Genomic DNA, 24,803 nt, shown 5'->3' with positions numbered 1-24,803 from the left:
AATAAGCTGATTATTTTATCCAAAGTGACGTAGAAGTGAGAATCTGAATAAGACAAGTGATTTTATCATTGGGTCAATAACAAGTAAATTGCTGCCAAACAATGTAGACCTGAAGTATGTAAGTTAGTACAGAGATGAACTGCAGTGTATAAGGCAGTAGTATTTATTTCACTAGTTGGAGGAATGGTTTGTCAGGTTCGGGATAGGGAGAGGGAAGGTCTCAAATGCAGAGTAGAGGTAAATGGCCTTTATTAACACAAAAACAAACCCAAAAGAGGAAAAACAACTAAGTCCCTGGACAGAAGGTTAGTCATACTAGCTGGGCAGGAGAGGGAAGCCTCAATGACAGGAACCGGCAGGGAAAAAGGAATGAGGCTTCCAACAAGTATAGACGGATGGACAGACTAACTTGAAACACAGACAACACAGAAAACACCAAACCAACACCTAAACAGTGAGAACATCCACTACAAACTAGCACAGCACAGAGAAACAAGAAGTTTAAATAGGGAAGGAACTGAGGAGGATAATGAGGAGAGGCAAGTGGAACTGTTAACAAGAATACTAGGCAAACGAGGGGGTGGGGTGTCACTTAAGACAGTGCAGACACGAGTGCACATGGCAATGAAGAAACCAACAAGGCAAAGTGCACTCATACCAAAGTATAGGCGGAACAATAATGTTTTTTTTTTTTCAAATCTGTGGGAATTTTCAAACTGGGATGGGCATTACTAATCTATCCAATAAAAGTAGGGAATCTCAATGTAGTAATCAATTGGCTATCCCAAACCAAGAGGGGCCTTTCTAAACTATCCAATAAAAGTAGAGAATCTCAATGGTTTGAAAATGTCCATTGATTGGTAAAAGCCAATCTTTGTTGTGCAGACACATGAGTGTCAGCATCCAGCCACAAAAACCTAGACACAAAACCAAATAAGTGGCAGGATCCAATCACTAGAGACACAGCATGAGAGTCAGAATCTAGCCACTAAAAACAAAACAGACAGAAGTGGCAGGATCCTGAAATTTTTATAGAAAGTACATTAGGCTTTTTGTAAATTATGTCAACTTCGATGAAAAAAATAAAATAAAAAGCGAATTACATCTTGTAGAACAAGTAAGTAAACAATCACAAATAAAATATTATATAACAATGTCTTTTTTTCTTTCTTTTTTTCTAAATTAGAGGTAGAAGTCTTCATGGTTGGACCAAATGTCACTTTAGATAAAATCCCTCAGCTGGACACAACAAATGCTTCTGTGGACATTGATCTCATTGCAATTGCAAGAAACAACCCTAAAACAAGTATGTGAAGAAAAAAAAACAAGAACATGTTTTTTAATGCTTTTCTTTACATTTACTACATGTCTTTCAATAACCCAGAAACAGCTGCTGTGGCTTTCATGAGCTACACCACAATGGAGAACCTACTGAGTCCTGACTTCTTCAACACATCAGGTGACACAGTTAAAACCATGATGTCCACTGTGATCTCAGCTACTCTTCCCAAAACTGACAACAAAGAGCTCACCAAACCAGTCAACTTCACCCTGAAACACATCAGAGTGAGTTACCTTCATCTTTAATGTTCCAGCATATCACAGTGTACAAGCCTAGAGACAAAACATGTAAAGAATCACCATTGTGCTTTACAAGACTTTGAAGTTTGAGTGGATTGTGATTGTGATTGCGACCGAACACCGAGCGTGCGCACCCAGGGCCTCACGAACGTGGCTCTCCGCCTTCACGTGCCACGCTGCACCACATAAACCACACCCCCTATCGGCCGTTGGTAACGAGTCTCGAGGATGGCCAAGAGGCCCTCCTCCTCAGTCGCTGGCCTGCCTTATGCCGGGCGCACAGAGCAATGTAAGTGCTTTGAGGGCTCCCTCAGCAAGGCCGACACTGGTTGGAGCATCGCTCCCTGACACGGCATTCCCTGCTCCCCCCTGCCGCGAGGTCCCACCCTCAGGTACATCGGATGTGATCCTTCCGTTAGTGCCCCTTGCGCGGAGTTTGGACTTGTGGCTATCGCTTTCCAACCCATCATGCTGGTTGGCCAGAACCATCCAACACGGCAATGTGATTCAATTCGCCAGGCGACTGCCCCGGTTCTGCGGCATTCACTTCACGTTGGTGAAGGGCAAGAACGCCGCCGTCCTACGTTCGGAGATCGCGGTCCTTCTGCAGAAGGGCTTGATAGAGCCTGTCCCTCCAGCCGAGATGAGGCAAGGGTTTTACAGCCCTTAATTCATCATTCCGAAGAAGGGCGGTGGATTGCGGACAATCCTGGACCTGCTAATTCGGGCTATCATGCCCGCCTGCTGCCACCTCTTCAGCCCTTGGACATTCCTTGCATTCCTGCGGGCTGGAGTCCCCCTACAGCAAGTGTCCAGCCATGTTGTGGTTACGAAAAACGCCTCTAAGTCAGGCTGAGGTGCCGTGTGCGTGTCCTGGCAGAACCATGCCTGTGTTTGCACATCAACTGCCTCGAGTTGCTGGCAGTACAGCTTGCCCTGCAGAGGCTATTGCCGTTGATCCAGGGCAAGCACGTGTTGGTCCAGGCAGACAACACGGCAACAGTGGCTTATATAAACCACCAAGGTGCATTGCATTTTGCAACTCGTCCATCACCTCCTCCTCTGGAGTCAGCGGCGACTCATGTTGCTGCAGCCACTCACTTCCCTGGCAACCTCAACGTCACAGCGGACATGTCGTGGCAGGTGATGCTCAGGGGAGAGTGGATCCACCCCCAGGTGGTCCAGATGATTTGGAGTTGATTCGGCAAACTGTTTGCTTCCCGAGAATCCTTCCACTGCCTGTGCTGGTATGCCCTGATGGGAACTCTCTCAGGAACAAGTCACCCTTGTGATGCCGTATTGGCCCATCCAGACTTGGTTCACGGACCTCATGCTCCTTGCGACAGTACCTCCCTGGCAAATTTTCCTGAGGAAGGATCTTCTTTCTCAGGAATGGGGCGCCATCTGGTACCCACGCCCAGACCTCTGGAATTTCCATGTCTGGTCCCTGGGTGGGAGGCAGAAGACTTAAGAGGTCTTAACTCGATTGCTCAGGCCGGGGCTCCTTCTACAAGGCAGCTGTATATCCTGAAGTGGCGTGTGTTCACTAAGTGGTCTTCTTCTTGACGCTAAGACCCCCAGAGTTGCGCATTCGGATCAGTGCTTTCCTTCTTGCAGGAGAGGCTGCCCCCCACACACACACACACACACTTTGAAGGTGTTTGTAGCTGCTATATCAGCGCACCACAATGCAGTAGGCGATAAGCTTTTAGGGAAGCACGACTTGATTATCAGGTTCCTGAGAAGCACGAGGAGGTTGAATCCTCCCAGGCCGCGCCTCTTCCCTCATGGGACATCTCCGTGGTCCTCTGGGCATTTGGAGAGCCCTGTTCGAGCCCTAGAGTCAGTTGAGTTAAAGGCCGTCTCAATAAAGATGGCCCTCCTGACCGCGCTCACTTCCATCAAGATGGTCAGGGACTTTAACGAAGAGTTCCTGGATTTCTGTCTGGAAGACACTCCTGTAATCCTAAGACCCCGACTGAGCTTTCTGCCCAAAGTTCCCAAGTCTTCCTTAGTGGGAACATGGTGAGCCTGCAAGCGAAGCTGCCCTGGAAGGAGGCAGACCCAGCCTTATTGTTGCTGTGTCCGGTGCGTGCTTTGCGCATCTATTTAGATTGCACGCATAGCTCTAGATGCTCTGAGCAGCTCATTGCCTGCTTTGGTGGACAGCGGAAAGTGAACGCTGTAGCCAAACAGAGGCTTGCCCACTGGGTCATGAACGCCATCTTGTTGGTTTACCAGGCCCAGGCTGTGCCCACCCCTTCGGGAAATTCGAGCACACTCTACAAGGAGTCTGGCATCCTCATGGGCACTGGCCAATGGCAACTCTCTAGCAGATCTGCAGAGCAGCGGGCTGGGCAACACCCAGTACCTTTGAGATATTACAATCTCTGGGTTGAGCCAGTTTCATCCAGTTTCGTAATGTGGGGCAGCTGGCCGGGTGTACCGCTTGCGTATATCGCCTTTCTGTTCCACGAGGTGAAGCTCTGCACTCTTTTCTCACATGCGTGATCTCAATCCGTGAACCCTGGATGTCCTTCCTCCTAGCCCTCTGGCTCACGATTTCAGTGGAAGATTTCATAGTTGGACCCAGTACGTGTGCTAACATGCCCTGAACTGGGGTAAGTGCTCCACAGTCAAGTCAGGTCAAGTAAATTTTATTTGTATAGCGCCTTTCACAACACAAAGCAAAGCAGCTTTACAGAAGATCAGGCATTAACAGACGATAAAACTGTAATGTCTATAATGTCGATGAATCATCATTGTGTAATTAGATAAAATACGATTGTTAATCGTGTTTAAAAATAAGTCATTAAATAATAATTGTATTAATAACCCCAGTGAGCAAGCTGAAGGCGACTGTGGCAAGGAACACAAACCTCCATAAGATGTTGATTATTGGAGAAAAATAACCTTGGGAGAAACCAGACTCACTGTGGGGGCCAGTTACCCTTTGGGAATATAATGTAAATATTACTTATGTGTAGTTAAAGTCATAGTTTAAAATTATTAAACTAAATAAGTGTTAAGGATTAATGACCAATGTCTTTGAAGTCCAGTCTGGATTAACTGCAGAAGTTCACATAGATGCAATTGTCCTTATTAATTGTCTGATGAAGGCTTTTGGGAAGGGTGTGGTCTCTGCTGGGTCTTTTCCCCCTGAAAGAATATGAAAGGAAAAGAATGCCTTCTCCAGTGCATTTTTTTGAGCATTTAAAGGCCCCCCCCCCACTACACTACATTTTTTGGGGCATCTCGTGCAGTCCAAATGCTTCTGTTCCCACGCTCGCAGTAGCTTGCTTACATCTGCATCGTCAGATCATGTAACAGTTCAGCCATTGTGCAGTTTTGTATAGGGACCCCTAGTGTCACTACATCCCCGATGGAGGGAACGAGAGGTTGTGTCCCTCTTGCCACTGGCTGTACTACACCGCTGTATTGTCCGGGACCTTGTCTCGGCTCCTCGGCACAAAAAAAATTAACTCTGCATTCCAACTCCCTTTTATACCATATGTCCGAGGGAGTGGTGTGCAAATTCTACTCGCCAATTCTCATTGGCCTTTTCTCAGTAAACATTTCCCTTCTTTCAAGTTTTGCACTCTTTGTGCATTTGATTGAAGGAATTGCAGTGACTTAATTCAGTGGTGAAGTCTGACAGAATTTAGCAAAATATCTGAATTTGCTAACAGCACCTTGATTACTAAAATGCACACTGACAATTAATACTCTTGATGTTTGTTTGAAGGAATTTATCTCTGGAGGTAATCTGTCCTGTGTGTACTGGAATATCAGTGAGTGGATTGTAGATGGTTGTTCTGTTGTAAAGACCAACAGCAGCCACACTGTGTGTTCCTGTGTTCATCTGTCAACATTCGCTCTCATCATGCAAACCAGCAGACCACCAGAGGTAAGAGAACAGGTGTGAATAAGAAATTAGTATCACAGAGTGGTGTAGTTATCACATGCTCAAAATTGGTAATTTCAAATAAGTGAACAATTAACCACCACCTCGGACTGGGCAGTCCATAAGGCGACATAGGTTCATTGCTGTGTCGGCTATGTAGAACTAGAACTAGCAGTGCCAAATGTGTGAATAAATCACCCATTTGAGGTTGTTCTCAGTGGGTGGATGGAGGGTTGCCTATGCTGCCAAATGGGGCAGGACTCTTGAGCAAGGCAGGTAACATCAGGTTGTATCAGGGGATTGTTCCTCTACAAATCATACAGTGAGTTGCTTTGGATAAAAGCCTCATTCTAGAACACAAACTAAGGTATTCAAAAGTACCATATTGGATTGCATCAAAAGAGATTTTGGACTCTCCAGCTGTTGGATATGTTTAAACATGTTTGTTCCTAATATTGTTCCAGCATTCCTAACAGCATTTGCCAAAGTTACAAACATAGACATGATGGGGCAAATTTTCCCATTTTGACATATTTTCTCAGGATGATCCACTGATGGAAATACTGAATTTGGTGGTGGTGATCGTGGGGCTGGTGTTCCTCAGTTTGGCCCTGTTGACTTTCGCTTTTTGTCGGTGGAGTCCTGGAGTGAACAATGTGGCTCGAATCAACATCTGCTTGAGTCTGCTGTTGGCTCATCTTCTGTTCTTACTCACACAACAGTTCCTGAAATACATACAACCTAACCAGGTGAGAATTAGTGACACAACTCCAGATGAAAGATATTGATCATTATAGAATTATAATAACTGCAATCTCTTTCTGTCTTTCATTGTCTCCAGGTGTTGTGTGCTGTGATATCAGGCGTTCTGCAATTCTTCTTTCTCTCCTCCTTTGTGTGGATGTTCATTGAAGGTGTGCTGCTTTTCATCTGTGTGAAGAACCTATCACAGATCAGCTCCAAACAGAGGGAGGTGCTTAGCAGTGGATTCATGATTGTGATTGGATATGTGATTGCTCTGGTTGTGGTGGGCGTGTCTGCTTGGCTGCGTCCTGACAGCTATGGCAGTGAAAAGTGAGTTTAGTTTAGTATTTTTGGAGGGGAAAAAGGTGTTTATTCCTTTTGTTAGATCAATCAAGTGTTAGTGTATTACATTTTCTATTTAGATTCCATTTTGAATATTTTATTAAAATATTTTATTGAAATTATTGAATAGTTTATTCATTTAAGAAATATTTTATTGAAAATATCCAGAGGTTGCTATAAATCAAATTGATCACACACTGAAAACTGAGATTCAATTCAAAAAAGTACTGATTACTTAATTGTATCCAAACAGATGCTGGATTAAAATAGATGACAAAGGAGCATCCTTGAGTTTTCTGGTACCAGTTTACACCATATTAGCAGTAAGAATCATCTCAGTTACACCCAGTTCCCTGAAAGGAAGGAACAAGACGCTGCATCAGGACCAGATGCTATGGGAGCACCCTGCATGGGCATTGACTTTGAAACACAATACCAGTCGTTCCCAAACTTTTTAAAACTCTGGAACCCCTTTATAGTGTTATTTCCCACATGGCTCCCCAACCACTGAAAAATAAATAAATAAATAAATAAATAAATAAATAAAATTGAGTCAGTACTTGATACTGCCAGTACTTTTAACATTGGTGGGTATTCAAATATTGAACTGAACAGAGATTCTGCGGCACCCCACACCACTGCCCTATACCATCATGGCAATTTGATTGGTTGGTGAAGCTTGGCACTCTGCCTATAAGCCGGACCTCAGCGTCACGCTATCAGGATTTTCCCGAAAGAAGACAGCTATCTCAGATTCTGACGCAGCGTCGAAGTTACATTCTTGAAAGGGAAACATACTTCTCCCACAAGTCTTTAATCCTTATGGAAATGAAGGTGATTAATTATTGTTTGTTCACTTTGCAGTTAAATATGATTCTCTTCATCAGCATCATCGTCAGTCTGAACTCAACTCTCACAAAACTGAACGCTGGAGTTTCACAGATGAAACAAACCAAGTTACAAACATTCTGATTCAAACACATTATAGAAAAGAACAAATGGGCAGTAAAGTCTCATTCAGTCTCTTTCCTTATCTGCAGGATTATGGTATTTAAAACACTGGCCCAGTTTGTAGTTCTTGGTTGCCCCTGGATTCTGGGTGTCTTCACTAATAGCAGTAAAGTGTTGGAGATTCTCTTCCTGATCTTGAACTCTCAGCAAGGAACCTTTATCTTCCTGATCCACTGTGTCCTTAATAATCAGGTTAGTTGTCAGTTACTCTACCTGAAAATCTTAAAGGAATAGTTCACCCATAAATTATAATTCTGCCCTCATTTTGTCGCCCTCATGCCATCTCAAACTCATATGACTTTCTTTCTTCTGCGGAACACAAACTGTCACGTTCAGGTGCAGATGAACCCAGTCAGAGACCAAAATGTAAACAAATAGCTGGACACATGAAACAACGAATGCCCAGACTACATCCAACATTGCTAGAAAAACAAAAGACGCATGGTAGGGGAAAACGAATACAACAAAGGAAAAGAAAACCAAACAGAAAGCACTGGAGCCGAATCTAGAAAACAGTACTTTAACTTACTGGACAATACACAGGAGAAATGACAACAAACCAACACAGAGAAGTAAACATAAGGGAAATATAAAATGAAGTAAATGAGGAGGGTAATGAGGAGAACAGGTGAGGACAATCAACTAATAATCAGATAGATAACCAGGCAAACGAGGGGGTGGGGTAATCACAAAAGACAGATATGAGTGCAGTTTACCATGATAAAACACAAAGCCAAATGCACTCACACAACACTAGTTTCTGGCCACAAAAACTATAACAAGACCAACTGAAGAGGCCAGACCCTCACACTTGATATCAAAGATGTGTACAAACATAGAAACAGGTGACCGGATCCCGACAAAACAAAAACTCAACTAGAGAGTCAGGATACTAACACAAACAAATGTATCTTACTAATTTTTGTTCCACATTTATAGTGTGAAAGGATTTACATTTTGGTCTATTCTCACCCAAAACCAATCGATTCGATCAGTAGACATGGGTTAAACCACTCAAGTCATTTGGATTACCTTTATGTGGCTATGCGCTTTTTGGAGCTTGGATGTTTTGGACCCCATTGATTTGCATAACCAGGCAAACGAGGGGGTACATTTATATATCTTAGTGTTCTGCAGAAGAAAGCGTTTTAGATGACATCAGGGTGAGTAAAGTAGCTGAATTATTATTTTTGGGGTGAACTTAAAAGGGGTCATGTCATGAGTAATCACATTTTCCTTGATGTTTCGACATATAAGAGGGCATTTCTAAACTATTTAAAAGCCTACAGGATGTTTTACTATTCAAAAACATCCTGTAGGGTTTAGAACATTGTGACATCACAATGCTGCCAATTTCAAAGTGGGTGTTTTTTGCAGACTGTAAATAATAAGTGTTTTTATTGACTGGAGACTAGTTTAAGTCTCCAGTCAATAAAAACACGTATCATTTGCAGTCTGCAAAAAAACCCCACTTTGAAATTGTCAGCATTGTGATGTCACAGTGGAGTGGTGCCATTGAAAGTGGTACTATTATACTGTTTTATATTGTTAATGATACATGCTTTATACTTGAAAACCATTAACAAAACTATGCAAGATGAAAGAAAATGCGACTCAAGATACAGTAAATACAGGTTACGTTTTGTTACGTCTGGTTACCGTGTTTGGTAGCCACATGAGGTCCAATGAAAAATCTGTGTCCCGAAGCAAAACCAGTTGAGAACCTCTGATTTAGAAATGAATAATGATACTGAGAAACTTTAATAGTCACTCAAATTAAAATAAAGACACAGTATAATGTTAAAGTGTTCTATATCGTAAAACTGCTCAAATGTTGGTCTGGAGATTTCTCACATTCCACCATCCCCAATTACCTTATGGTTATGTATGCCTACACCCTTGGTGTAATATTATTTTGTTCTCCTTTTAATGGCAATAATGTTGGGATTATAATTTAAGTCCTCTTGAAAGACAGTAAGTACACAATACTATTGTACAGAAAATAATTGTTTGCAATGTTTTGATTCACATCTGCTCTGTTGGTTTGGTTCATTTACATTTATGCATTTGGCAGATGCTTTTATCCAAAGAGATTTAAAGAGCACTTATTACAGGGACAATCCCCCTGGAGCAACCTGGAGTTAAGTGTCTTACTCAAGGACACAATGGTGGTGGCTGTGGGGATCAAACCAGCAACCTTCTGATTACATGTTATGTGCTTTAGCCCACTACACCACCACCACTCATTCATGGTTTAGAACCTTTTTATGAAGACTTTTATGAAATTCCTATTGAACAAACATATGTTGCTAAATACTTCCTGAAACAAGACGGCTGAACAAAAGTCAGAGAACTGTTGCGTTCTAGTAATACAGCAAGTTCTTATGTTGCCTAGCAATCACAAACAGTCTACAGTTAGGAAAATGAACTGTACAAAATGTTTATTCAGATTATTATTATTGATAGATAATACTTCTTTATAGTTCATGTTTTTCTAACATCATATTGCTGTTCCCACCATTTAAAAAAAGCTGTAAACCATTTGATCTCTCTCTCCATAGCCTTGTGGTCAGTGCTCTGACATACAGTAACGTCACAGATGACTCAAGTTTGAGTCAAGCGAGTTCTTTTGCCAGCTCCCATTTCACCCTGTAGCTCAAGATCAGTTGCCTACTGAAGCTAAGCAGGGCTGAGCCTGGATGAGTACCTGGATGGGAGACCTCCTGGGCAAACTAAGGTTGTTTCTGGAAGAAACTGGTGTTAGGGAGTCCAGCAGGGGGTGCTCACCCTGCTGACTGTGTAGATCCTAATGCCCAAGTAGAGTATATTGATGGTGACACTATACTGTAAAAAGACACTGTCCTTCAGATGAGATGTTCAACCGTGGTCCTGACTCTCTGTAGTCATTACAAATCCTAGAGCACTTCTTGTAAAGAGTAGGGGTGTAACACTGGTGTCCTGACCAAATTCCCCTCATTTGCCCTTATCAATCATGGCCTCCTCCTTATAATGCAATCCATGTATTGGCTCTATCACTCTACTCCCTCCCTCCTCTCCACCAATAGCTGGTGAGCGCACTATGGCTGCTGTCGCATCATCCAGGTGGATGCTGCATTCTGGTGGTGTTTGAGGAGAGTCCTCTGTTCACTGTGTAAAGAGCTATATAAATGTAACGTTCATTCATTCACTCCACCTCTACTCCTGTCTCCATCCACTTTCTATCAAAATTGTATTTACATATACGAGTCTTATGTCTCTCATAAATGATTTATAGGAGGAGCAATTTTAGAGGTTAAATCGAACACAAAAATTCACTCATCTCTTCTCATGTCATTGTCTTTCAGATCAGACAACAGTACGTAAAAAAGTTCAAGCACTATTCCGCTGTACTCAAACTCAACACCTTCAAAAGATCCCTAAAAATCACGGAGGCTACATTATCCAAACCCAGAAAATGAGAATCACTGCTGAAGTGACACTATTATAACAGCGACTCTATTCTTCTGCATGTTGTCACTGTTCATAGATGTGTTAAACAAGATTTATTGTCATTAATTGTCAATACTTTTGATGTAAAAATAATCACTAATAGTACAGGACACTTCCTGTATAGTACAAAGATGTAGATCTACTTATTAGCAAACTGGATTCAACAACAAAAAAGTGTCAAACGATTGTTTATCTGCATTAATGTTGGAGTTCAGCGAACTCTTTGGCAAATATACTTCATATAAATTTTGTATTTTTTTTATAGTTTTAAATCGAAATGAATTGAACCTGAATTCATTGTAAAACAGAAAACTTTTTTGAGAGTATTCATTGATGATGAAGTAGTGAAATGAGTGATCTGCTTGAGGCTCCAAATACTTTAATGCATTTCTGGATACTTGCATGTGTGTGATTAGCGACTGTGTAGAAATTTGAATATAAATAAGGGGAAAAAGACGTTTTGTGGTTAAATCAGACTGATCAACAGATAACTGCTCTAGATACACTCTTGACAGGTAAGGATCTTATATGTAACCATCTACTAGGTAAGGTCTTCACATGTATCATACATGAAATTAAATGAGATTCGAGGTTTGAGAGAATAAAATCTCATATCTACTACTGGACAGTTGAAGTATGATTGCAATGGCAGTCAGAGTTCTCCTTATCTCCACAGGGGATTGAAGTAGACATGTGAAGACTTGATAAACTTGCTGTGGAACCTTTGCTGTATTTACTTTCCATTTGTCAAAAATGCAAACTTGAGCTATTTACACATAAAATGCTTACAAATAAATAAACACAACTGATCAAAAGATTGTGTGGATGCATGTCCTTCTTTTGGATATTCAAACCAGACATGCAACATTATACTTGGGGTAAAATTTTCACCAAAGGAGAAGTCAGGAGTCCTGTTTTCTCTCTTACAATCAGGGACAGATTATGACTTGCAAAGGCCCTGGGGCCAATTATCTCCAAGGGCCCCCCTCTACCCAAAAGTTGTTGAGTAGGGGGGGTCACCAAATCCCAGGGCACCCCCTGGTAGTCAAGGGCCCCTGGGCACTGGCCCCATTGGCCCGGTCGGTAATCCCTCCTTGCTAACAATGTTTATTCTCAGTCATTTTGAGCCAATCACTTTTCAGATACAGACAGTTAACTCGCACATGTGCATAGCTGGACCAGCCTAAAAAACAAAAAACAGTGTTAGTTAAAGAAGCACAACGATACCTTTGGTGTCAGATTTGACTGCTTATCTGAAATATGTTGATAACCAAATGCTTTGGAGATTTCAGTTGTTCCTCATTCAAATAGATATGAGCTGTACTTTTATGCCGTCCGCATTCAAAGAAAATGGCTATTTATTTTCAGTAAATAACGAAGCTAAAATGATTTTAATCTAGGTTAAAAGAGGTTCTCAAGCAGATTGTATCAGAGTAAAATGCATTTATTTGGCTAACAAATGTAACAGTAAAAGTTGCAACAAATTAAAATACTTAAAGTGTCATGAAACCCCCCTAGTTGGGCACCAATCTTACACAACTCAGACTGAAAATAGTCTCACTGAGTAGTGAACATATGTAAAAATGTGGGCATTACAGGGGAGCAAAGGGGGTGTGACAGTCCAGAGATTCATCTAAACACACAGACGATTAAACAGTTTGCCAATCTTTAAAAAGATTTGATTGATTTATTCAGACTTTTGAAAATGAAAAAGAAAAGTTAGAACAGCACTCAGAGCAGACTTTGCCTTAAAACTAGCACTGCTTTGAGACTTTATATTAAGGAGTGTTTCGGGTTTAATACAAGTTCTATTGTCAGTATTCGTAGCATAATGTTAATTACCACAGAACATCATTCGGACTCATCCCTTCAAAAGAAAAATACTGTGTGCAGTATGGCACTTACAATGAAAGTGAGATGCACAAAACATTAAATAAACACTTAAATATACTTTCAAAAGTATAGCCACAATACTTAAACATAATACATGATCACATGACTTGTTTATGTAATGTTATCCAGTATTTCAACTCCACTGTCATGATGTTGTAAAATCCAGTTTTTTGGTTTTCATCGTCCTCTGTTATTGATTAAGCAGTCGTGTAAATAACATTCTCCCTAATACACAGCTTTATCGCAGGCATGAAACGCTTTCGCCGGGCCAGTTATGTACTGCAGCCCGTTATGATGCGTGCTTCGATCTCGCCTCGTTGTTTAGTGCAAAAATCAGAAAGGCCTTGAACCTCTGCCACGTCCATGTGTGATTTTGAAATCTCCGCTCTCACCACGAAGCCCCTCTCATATCTGAGTGTGATTGGATGTTAGTGTTCCTTATAATGTGGTATAAGTAACGAATAATGTGGAGAAACACTACTGACGGATCTACTGACGTATATGTGAACTGTCCTACCAATCATAACTCAGAGTATATGTGTATAACTCATTTTTGTGACATTGTTTCAACTTTTGTTTTTAAACCAGAAGAACGAAATGACTCTTAAAAAAGAAAAGAATAACCACTTTCCCCTTATTTATACATATAATGAGTGCTATCACTGTTCTTGAAGATGTGCAATCTCAAAACTTACTTATACAGTTATGCGGGGGTCTGGGTAGCGCAGCAAGTAAAGACGCTGACTATCACATCTGGAGTCGCGAGTTTGAATCTAGGGCGTGCTGAATGACTCCCGTCAGGTCTCCTTAGCAACCAATTGGCCCGGTTGCTAGGGTGGGTAGGGTCACATGTGGTAACCTCCTCATGGTCGCTATAATGTGGTTCTCAGTTGTGAGACGTGGCGCGTGGAGGCTTCACGCTATTCTCCGCGGCATCCACGCACAACTTACCACGCGCCCCACGTGCTTTAGCACACAAGATTGCTTTTTATTTTACTTCTTATAAAACTTAACTTTTTTCTAATCAGAGTAATCTTGCTTTAATATTTTTAGGTTCATATACTTTTTTGTTTGTCAAGCACAGAAAGCTCCCAGTTGATGTTTTGGGACAGTTTTAGGTAAATTGAAAAAATGTACATACACACTTCATATAAAAAGCACTACATTTATCCAAAAAAGCAAATACAGTAATAAAACATTGGTGGAGTGTAATAAAGGTGTAGTTCGTTGTCAACAAAATCAACAGCTAAGGTCTCAAATTCAATAAAAAAAAAAGCCACTTTGATTTTCCACTTGATATAGTATCCCAAAAACACTCAAGAAACCCGAGGACATGTTCCAGGAACTCTTACAATGTTTTGTTGCCATGATACAGCCTTACTTACGTTAGGTGTCCCAGCAGTCAAATTCGTTTGTACAGTATGAGAAATGCAAATGGTTTGGTATGTAAAAAAGCTTCCTTCGAATAAACTCATCAGACGATTCCCCACAAGGAAATAAACATACTAAATAATGTCTTATAAATCTGTAAACCCAAAAATGGGGGCGGCAGGATAGAATTGATCACTACAAACAATAGAAGTCAATGGAAAGTCCCCAAAAATGGTTGTGTGTGTGTGTGTGTGTGTGTGGTTGTTTCTAATTTAGCCATATTTGGGGGACAAAGTTACTGAAAAAATATCCATAGAAATGATACATCCATCCATCTTCAACCGCTTATCCGAAGTCGGGTCGCGCGGGCAGCCGCTCCAGCAGGGGGCCTCAAACTTCCCTATCACGAGCCACATTAACCAGCTCTGACTGGGGGACCCGAGGCGTTCCTAGGCCAGTGTGGAGATGTAATCTCTCCAGCTAATCCTGGGTCTTCCCCGAGGCCTCCCAGCTGGACGTGCCTGAAACACCTCCCTAGGGAGGCAGCCAGGGGGCATCCTTACCAGATGCCCAAACACCTCAACTGACTCCTTTCGACGCAAAGGAGCAGCGGCTCTACTCCGAGCTCCTCACGGATGACTGAGCTCCTCACCCTATCACTAAGGGAGAAGCCCGCCACCCTTCTGAGGAAACCCATTTCGGCAGCTTGTACTCGTGACCTAGTTGTTTCGGTCATGACCCAGCCTTCATGACCATAGGTGAGGGTAGGAACAAAAATTGACCGGTAGATCGAGAGCTTTGCCTTCCGGCTCAGCTCTCTTTTCGTGACAATGGTGCGATAGAGCGAGGGCAATACCGCCCCTGCTGCCCCGATTCTCCGGCCAACCTCCCGCTCCATTGTCCCCTCACTCGTAAACAAGACCCCGAGGTACTTGAACTCCTTCACTTGGGGCAATACCTCCTTCCCTACCCGGAGTACACACTCCATCAGAACCATGGCCTCAGATCCACAGGAATGAATACAACAAAACTTCAGTGGATAAGACCAGAAAGGAAAATGTATTCATATATATCCGTGGTGTCACAACATTACAAACTTCCATTTGAAGTGTGATGAAACGATGTGAAGAATCTGATATAAAACAAAGGTTATCACATGAAAATGTAGAAAAAATATAAAACTATTGATTTAAAGTTGTTGATTATAAACAGATGAGCCAAAACATTATGACCACCTCCCTAATATGCTGTAGGTCCTCCACATGCCACCATAACAGCTCTGACCCTCCGAGATATGGACTCCTGTTGTATCTGGCATCAAGACATATTATATATATATATTAAATGCAATCAATATTTAAATGAATAAAAATCATTGCATATTTGTAGTATTTCTACTATTGCTATTCAGGACAGCAGCAACAATTTAACAGTCTGTTTGGATGTTTACCAGTTTACTGTTTGACGAAGTTATTTACTTGCTATACTGCTTGGATATGTTTATATTGGTTGTCATGCTTTAATGAATTGATCACTACTCATGTGTTTACTGATCGTGATGTATGAACGTGTTCTGGTGAAGTTACAGTAACATGTTTACTGATATCATTGACTTCTGAGTTTTATCTTGCATTGCTGTAGTTTTGAGGTTTCCATAAGTGTGTGTTAAACTATTTATTATATTAATATTGTTTATTTATTTGTAATTTATTTATTTGTATAGGGTCTATACAAGAACATCATTTCAGGACAAAAATAAATCAAATCAAATAAAAAAGCTACATTGTACACAGAGATTATTGCACATGCTAATTTTGCATCTCAGGTTCCCAGTGCAATTAAATAAATAAATAACCAAATTAATTAAATTATACAAAAGTAAAACAAGCATTTGAAAATTGAAAAGTTTAACTATTAAAGTTAATATTTATTGTATCCAATATTTCCTATATGAGACTCAATTATATGACTTTAAAAATAACAACATGAATGATTTTATAAAATGAACGGATTTGAATTTGTTGTAATTTTACTAACCAGTTACCTTTTATTTAAGTAGTTTTTTAATGTTAGTTTTTTTGATGGAAATACTGAATTTGGTGGTGGTGATCGTGGGGCTGGTGTTCCTCAGTTTGGCCCTGTTGACTTTCACTTTTTGTTGGTGGAGTCCTGGAGTGAACAATGTGGCTCGAATCAACATCTGCTTGAGTCTGCTGTTGGCTCATCTTCTGTTCTTACTCACACAACAGTTCCTGAAATATATACAACCTATCCAGGTGAGAATTATTGACACAACTCCAGATGAAAGATATTGATCATTATAGAATTATAATAACTGCAATCTCTTTCTGTCTTTCATTGTCTCCAGGTGTTGTGTACTGTGATATCAGGCGTTCTGCAATTCTTCTTTCTCTCCTCCTTTGTGTGGATGTTCATTGAAGGTGTGCTGCTTTTCATCTGTGTGAAGAACCTATCACAGATCAGCTCCAAACAGAGGGAGGTGCTTAGCAGCGGATTCATGATTGTGATTGGATATGTGATTGTCTGTCGGACTGATTGCTGAGGGTTATGGCAGTGAAAAGTTAGTTATTTTTAATAAAATATTTAATTTAGTTAATTTTATTAAATTATGAATTTTATTCATGCAATATTTTATCCAGGTAGTTCAGAGATAGGTATATATCAAATTGATCACTTGCTTAGATTGATAACTTGACAATCTTCCTCCAAACAGCTGCTGGATTAAAATAGATGAGAGAGGTTTAATCTGGAGTTTTCTGGGACCTGTTTGTACCATACTAGCAGTAAGAATACATATTTTTACATATCGAATGCAATTTTTTCATCGTCAGTCTGAACTCATCTCTCACAAACTGAACGCTGGAGTTTCAAATCAAGTAACAAATATTCTGATTTAAAGACTATTTATATATATATATATAAAAAATAATGAGTTAGTCATTCTCTCTCTCTCTCTCTCACCTCCATAACATTTACATTTATATTTACACTTACTCATTTGTCAGACACTTTTATGCAAAGCGACTTACAGAGCACTTATTACAGGGACAATCCCCCTGGAGCAACCTGGAGATAAGTGCCTTGCTCAAGGGCCCAACATTGGCATCTTGGTGGTGCTGGGGCTTGAACCCCCATCCTCTGAGATAAAAAAAAAAATACCTTCTCTTAAATACCTTCAAATTCATCTCATCAGTCTTCTAAACAGTCCCGTTAACCTGCTCAATCATACCCTTCTCTTCAAACACAATTTTAGCACAAATTCAGCACATACTACTTACTGTGAACTCAACCTTCTCGTCCAGGTCAGACAGCAGTACAGGATGTGGTTCAGAGCTCTTTCTCCCGGTGTCAAACCCAGCACCAACAAAAGTGTGCCCAAAAAACACTGAGGACTACAGCATCCATGTTCAGAAAATATGAAGCACTACTGAAGTGACGTTATTATCCTTATAGTATTTAGTTCTATATTTTTAGAAGTTAAATGCCAATCTCAGCCCCATTGAATACATTTAAAGCTAATTGAGTCACTTACTCTGTAAGTTTTCAGTTAAAACACACAAGACTTTCTTTGTAGCAAGTTTTCTTTATTATTTATTTCTTTATGTTTTGCCTTAAATATGTAGAGTGAATATTTTAAGATTACTTAATATAATTCATTTTCCTTTCAAATATTGAATGCCTGCTAGTGATAGAGGAAATAACAAAATGCCAGTGCTGTAATACTCAAGAATGGACTCGGTCGAACAAGTGTGGAACTGACTTTTCCCAGAGACCAGTCAAGCCCCTCCCACTTATCTGAAAAACAAGGTTTTGAAAAACCCTTTAGAATAAACAAACAACAAACAAACAAAAATATAATGATTTAAGTATTAAAAGTGTATAGAGACCCTAGGTATGTAATACTTCTATAAATTATATTTTTCTGATCAATTCATACCTAAATACGTTTATTAAAGTATTCATATACTGTTTTGTTTATTAAAAGAGAAATTAGTACTATATTTATTCATACAAATAAATACTATATCATGTTGATTTTCTGTGTGATCATTGTGAATTATCAGTATTTCTTGCTCAAGGTGGTTTTGTTTTTGCATTGATTGATTTACATTTGACATTGCTGTTTGATGAAGAAACAACATGGAAGTAATGTCATGATGCGGGGAAGACAGGACCCAAGAGAAGAGGAATACAGTCAATTGGATTTATAAACAAACAACCAAAATGTCTCTTTCAAACAAAGCAAGCCCAGGCCACGGTTCCCCCCGACACGCAGCCAGAAATGAGAAATCCTCCTCCAATGAATGGCCGCTGATCACGGGCGAAGCAGAAGGTAACCACACTTCTGAAAACAGCAGGAAAACATTCACATGGACAATCACAGTGGCAAACACGACAGTACAACAATGATCAGACATCGGACATGACACACACAAGGGTTTAAATAAGTGAAACAAATGGGGCAGGTGTCGCTCGCAGCTGAAGTTCAGTGATCAGAGTTCCCATGGTTCAGCATGCCAGTGACACCTGAAATGCATAAGGGCAAAACATAAACGTGCTTTGACAGAAACAGACGAGTGAACGATGATGCCACAGTCCTCATCAGGTGAACACGCAACATGGCAAGATGCCATGAACGTGACATCACCGGAGAGCGCACGGCAGCAAATTGCACCCAGTGATAACCCACTACCAGACCCATACGCCCACACAAAACATAAGACAGAAAGGGGACGATGATGCCATGGTCCTCGTCAGACAAAACCCAACCTGACCTGTTAACAAGGCCATGTCATCACCAGAGAGCGCACGGCAGTGACAAGTGCACGCTCACACAAAGGGGAACACAAAACACAGAGGCAGGCCGATACTGCCATGGTCCCATCAGGTAGAACATCAACCTGACAAGGTGACTGGACCGTGACAAGTACACTATAGCAAGTACAACACATGAACAGTATGATATGACTATTGTCATTTGGGTGTACTATTGAAACTATGTAAGTTGTGCAACTATTTCTAGATAGTGCCTGAGATTATGTGTAGCTCAATATGTGTCTGACAGCCAATTTTAGTGTGAAAATAATTAATCCTGTTCTAGATTTGTCCTGATTTGTTGCATAATCTCTTTGATAAATGAAAAATAAAACATCAACATTTATTTGATTTTGTTATTTTATAATTGTCTTGAAAATATTGTAAACATTTTACACTATTTGTAAAATGAGATCTAACAGCCCTGGATCAAGAACATTGTTACCTACAATCATTTGAGACAAAAAGCGGAGACGGTGAGAGAAGGTGCAAAATGCAGTATGCAACTCTGAATATAAGATTGTAAATACAGACACGTCATAGTATTTTACGCTTCGTTAATATATTTGTTTTAAAATTTGAATTTAAGCAGGAAGATGAGATGAAAAGGAAGTGGTGTATGTACGTATTTATAGCTCAGTGTGAAAACAATAGAAGTTCATGGAAAGTCACATGAACAATTCTGCTATTTTTGTCATTTAAGTATTTCAGAAACTCAACTGCTGATCTGGTTTGTTGGATTAAATAATCTACACGGTCGACTCAAATTTCATAATGGTTTCAATCCTTTTTACAAGTGAGTAATTTTTTGTGCTCACGATGCTGTACCCTGCGGGCTTCCGTCATGCCGCGCACAACGCGTTTTAATTTATGAACAGATTAAGCGCGTATAAGTTACTTCCTCCCAAAAATTCAGAAATATATATATATTTTGTTTTTACTTCGTACTAATAAGTTGAATACTCAATTTTTTATCAATTCCAGTAAAAGTACTATTATTTATTCTTAAAAAAGTACAATAATGTGAACAAATTTTCTCAAGTATTGTAATAAGAGTAGTCGAAATTCATTACTTTCCACCTCTGGCATCTTGATAAGTGTCATGCTCAGTGTCATCTGGGAGAGGCTGGATGTTAAATGCATATATGTATATATGCATTCATATACGTATATACTGTACATGTATAAGACCATTTGTCGTATTCCCACTCTAAAGCCCCCCCCCTTCTCCGGGTGTCACTACATCGACACAACATTGAGTGAGTGACAGAAGGGGAACATCTTGGTTACTGAAGTAATCTACGTTGCCCGATGGGGGGAACGAGATGTTGTGTCCCTCCTGCCACAGCACTGAACTACCCGCTGAAATGGCCGGGACCTTGTCTTGGCTCCTCAATGCGAAACCTGAATGTGGCTTACATTGCCAGCTACTTATATACCCATATGTCTGGGGGAGTGGCATGCAAATTCCACTCGCCAATTTTCATTGGCCTTTTCTCAAAGATCAGAGATGTCTGGGGCTCCCAGGAGCAACCCCTAGTGTCACTACATCGACGCAACATCTCCATCAGGGAAAGGAGGTTACGACAGTAACAAGACGTTGTAATGACCACCAAAAGTTTTACTTATTTTAGTCTATGTTTGTTTATGTCAAGATTTTGTTACATTTATATTGACATTGATTTTCTTAGTTGTTAGGCCTCATCACAGTATGGAGACTGCACTCATCAGAGTTACTAATGACATGCTCTTATCATCTGATCACGGCTGCATTTCTCTTCTAGTGCTTTTAGATCTTAGTGCTGCATTCGACACGATAGATCACGACATTCTCTTGAATAGGCTGGAGAATTATGTTGGCATTTGTGAAGTTGCATTAGTATGGTTTAGGTCATATTTAGCAGACCACTACCACTTTGTCTGTGTAAATGAGGAATTGTCAAATCAAACAAAAGTAAAATATGGAGTGCCACAGGGATCAGTTTTAGGGCCTCTGCTTTTCTCCATGTATATGCTTCCCCTGGGAGATATTATCAGGAATCGTGGAATAAGTTTCCACTGCTATGCTGACGATACACAACTTTATATTTCTTCAAAACCTGATGAGATTTCACAAATCTCCAAATTAGCAGAGTGTATCAATGAAATAAAAGATTGGATGGCCAGACATTTCCTTATACTCAATTCTGTCAAAACAGAGGTACTAATTATTGGATCAAAAAACTCTAAAAATAAGCCACTGCAATATAATTTGACTCTCGATGGATGTACTGTTACATCATCTTCAGCATTTGATCGAAGGGGCTACGCTGCGATTCGAATGGGAGACCTTCACTAAGCATAGAAGTGGATGGGCTCACAGCATTGGAATGGGGAAAGTGAGAGAGTTGGTTCATGCTGCGTTCGAACGGGAGGGCTCACACTGCGATTCAAATGGGAGGCAGGTCTATTTTGGCTGGCGGTATTCAAATGGGTAAGCCCAGCATGCATCCTACGTGGGTCCACTCTGAATCCCAACGGAAAAGCCCACTCAGTGCTTCAAAAGGGAGAGCCCGCTATACGTGTGAACATGGGTGGGCTCACGCAGCATTCGAACGGGAGGGCTCTTACTACGATTCGAAAAGGAGGACTCTGGTTTAAATATATATGCATACATATACGCACACACGTACAGAAATGTACGCACACCCACACGCATACATACGTGCACACATATGCGTGCGTGCTTATAGGATGTTTTGAGATGACAGCGGGTGGTGATATGAGTGATAGAGACAGGTGATACTGAGAGGGGGATTAGCTGATTAGTCATTTATGAGCTTTCCTGATGTGGAAACGATTGGATCTGGTGTAGCTGTGATATGCATCTGAGGACCAGCGACTGAGAGATTGAATTTGTTGTTTGGCCGGGATGCCAAATTGGAGGAGGACTGATTTGAGGAGCTTTTGGAGCCAGCAGTTCCAAAAGCGGCGTGGGTAAGATATCGACGGTTAGAAGCATTCCGGTAACCGAGCGTTTAATGAGCAAAACAAAATGGGATGGGGTGTTGGTGTTGTACCATAGGTATATGTTCAGATCAGATGGCTTGAAGAGGTAGCCTCACTCAATAGAATACCCATAGATGGGGAAATATGGTGCTTTGAGAGGCACAGGAGGAGATGGTGACCTCCATCTCATGTAATGTCTGCCACAGCTGCTGAGAAGCAAAGACAAAGGGCTTCGGCGGAAGCATGGTAAAACGCTGCTGCGGCTGTAGAGTAAGTGGGCCTACTGCAGGAGCGGAGTTCAGATTACTGTTGCCGCAGTGGATTGAGTATTGGGGGCATGGTAAAGGGGCTCCTGTGGGAGCGCTGCAGTTCTTAGAATTACGATTGCCACAATATACGTCTTGCATTGGAAATGCATCGCATAAAAATAGGTGTGAACAGCATAATCTGGGGAAAAAATTGAGTTGCAGCTCTGCACTGCATATGGAAAGCCAGGATATTGATTTTACTTGTGTGAAGCATTTGTCCTGACAGGAGGAGGGAAAGTCATGTTATACTGTAAAGATGAGTGGAAGTTTGTAGCAGTGCTTGCTTCGTGTTTTCAGGGCTATGCGGCAGGGCGAGCTTGAATGCTGAGAGGAGGCGAGACATGTTGCAGGATGATTATAAATGATTATCATGTGCCGCATCCCAACTCAGTCACTATAAACTGCTTCAGTGAATGGAGCATAGAAAGAAAGACAAGTAAATATATAACACTTAACGTGGTAGCCGTTAATAATGCAAAAAACAAATGAGCTGCTGTTGATGCCATGTGTGTAACTTCATTTACTATTATTTTGAATGGCCATGGAAAATGAAGCAATGTGATAACAATTTTACCTGGTCGCAAAAAGTAGTCTGTTAATTTACCTGATGAACTTTGACCTTTTGCTGACCTTTTATGCTTCACAGAGCTCATGTGTGCTTCTAAATCTCTTGCACCTTTATAAGCAACTGACACATAAGTGCAGCTTTACATGTCATACATTCTGCTTCCGACGGATCTCCACCTGGATGAAAGCATGGGGATTATTTGTGCAAATTTGACGTAAATTTGCACTTTTGTTTTGGGCATTGTTTCCACTCAGCTGTCATTTGCTTCTACTGTCAAGCAACTGTTTAATGCCAAACAGAACAGAGCTTCGCACATTCACGAGGAGATTGACAGGCAGTACTGTAATTTGGCCAATAGTTGCTGCAAGCCTCTTATAATCGACCAATTGGCGTGCGAGAAGGCGGGACTTACTAAGAGGGGTTAAAGCAATGCAAATATACGCACACACACAATAAAGTATTAGACCAGATGCACATCATAATGCAACTAAAGCCGAATCCCGGACATTTTCACAAATTTAGAAATCCCGGCAAGAAAAAGAGGACGTAAGGTCACCCTAGCTTTAGACCATCGATACTCAAATTGAATCTAGATTTGAGTATCCCAGTCATAAAACATACGGCAGCATCTTTTATGCATAATAATATGTAGGTCTACTGAAATGTAGTTGAAATAATTTTTTTTGTTTATTTGTTTGTTTTTTAGGTAATTAGATTCCACCAATATCAAAACAACTGTTAAATGTTGAAAGAAACATTCAAACTTAACCTTAAATCTTCCTTGCACTCTTTAAGTCACCCTTCTTTTCCTCTTGCTGTAACTGCATTTAAATCCTAAAAATGTCTAGGTTTTCAAATGCAACAAGTAATATCAAATCTACTGTGCCATATTTCATAAAAACTCTATATAGGTTTTACGCTCATTTACTCTTAAATGAGAGTACTGGCCAAGGGTTTAGTCATTTGAATAAGAATTTGAATAGAGGGGAACAGTTGAGGTTTTACATTTCTTCAACAAGCAAATGAACAGATAACTGCGCTATACACACAAATACTTGTTTGTCCTTCCTATCAGGTGAGGATCGTGATATGAGACTCGTATAAGGTAAGGTCCTCTTTACATACAGAATATGATACATTTCAGAGAATTAAAATCGCTTAAGTTTTACAATGCAATCGATCAACTTCTGTAACTTTGCTGTTCTCACCATTTGCTTGTGAAAGATGTCTCAATTTTAAAACATGTGCTGGAGAAATCTCCACAGGTTATTTAGTCTAATACACTTTAGTCAAGTCAGAGTCAAGTTACAAAGGCAAAAAGAGCTAACATACCTGCATCCAACAAAGGGCAAAACCTGATAAAGAACAAGGGAAACAAGAGAGCTAATTATACACTGAAGGCCAAACAACTTAATGAGACTTATTAACAGATGAAACCAATTAACAAGCGACACTGAATCAATAACTGTAGTTATGACAATGTTTCAAAATTAAATACTTTAAAGATCAAAAGAAAAAAACCAATTCTGCTATTTATGTCATTTATTTAAGTATTTCAGAACCTCAACTGCTGATCTGGTTTGTTGGATTAAATAATCGACACGGTGGACTGAAATTTCATAATGGTTTCAATCCTTTTTACAAGTGAGTCATTTTTTCTTCTCATCATTTAATCCCAGATGTGTATGACTTTCTTTCTTCTGCTGAACAGAAACTGAGATATTTAGAAGAATATTTCAGCTCTGTAGGTCCATACAATTGAATGCAA

General features: G+C 40.5%; 1 protein-coding gene across 5 annotated transcripts in view; it reads left to right on the top strand.

Moving 5' to 3' along the window:
• Window positions 1–11,874, top strand: part of LOC127643782 (adhesion G protein-coupled receptor E3-like) — a 31,622-nt gene extending 19,748 nt beyond the window's left edge. For all 5 annotated transcript variants that reach the window (XM_052126660.1, XM_052126661.1, XM_052126663.1 and 2 more), the window contains 9 exons: window positions 1,187–1,306; window positions 1,385–1,566; window positions 5,327–5,488; window positions 6,028–6,234; window positions 6,327–6,559; window positions 6,825–6,894; window positions 7,436–7,527; window positions 7,612–7,774; window positions 10,927–11,874. In XM_052126660.1, the coding sequence (XP_051982620.1) occupies window positions 1,187–1,306; window positions 1,385–1,566; window positions 5,327–5,488; window positions 6,028–6,234; window positions 6,327–6,559; window positions 6,825–6,894; window positions 7,436–7,527; window positions 7,612–7,774; window positions 10,927–11,040 (1,343 nt within the window). In that variant the 3' untranslated portion in view covers window positions 11,041–11,874. The remainder of the gene's footprint in view (window positions 1–1,186; window positions 1,307–1,384; window positions 1,567–5,326; window positions 5,489–6,027; window positions 6,235–6,326; window positions 6,560–6,824; window positions 6,895–7,435; window positions 7,528–7,611; window positions 7,775–10,926) is intronic.
• The last annotated feature ends 12,929 nt before the right edge of the window (window positions 11,875–24,803 follow it).

This window comes from Xyrauchen texanus, chromosome 5 (assembly GCF_025860055.1).
Source record: "Xyrauchen texanus isolate HMW12.3.18 chromosome 5, RBS_HiC_50CHRs, whole genome shotgun sequence".
Classification (NCBI taxonomy): domain Eukaryota; kingdom Metazoa; phylum Chordata; class Actinopteri; order Cypriniformes; family Catostomidae; genus Xyrauchen; species Xyrauchen texanus.
The sequence above is the reverse complement of the archived record's forward strand: the minus strand, read 5'-3'. Positions and strand labels throughout refer to the sequence as shown.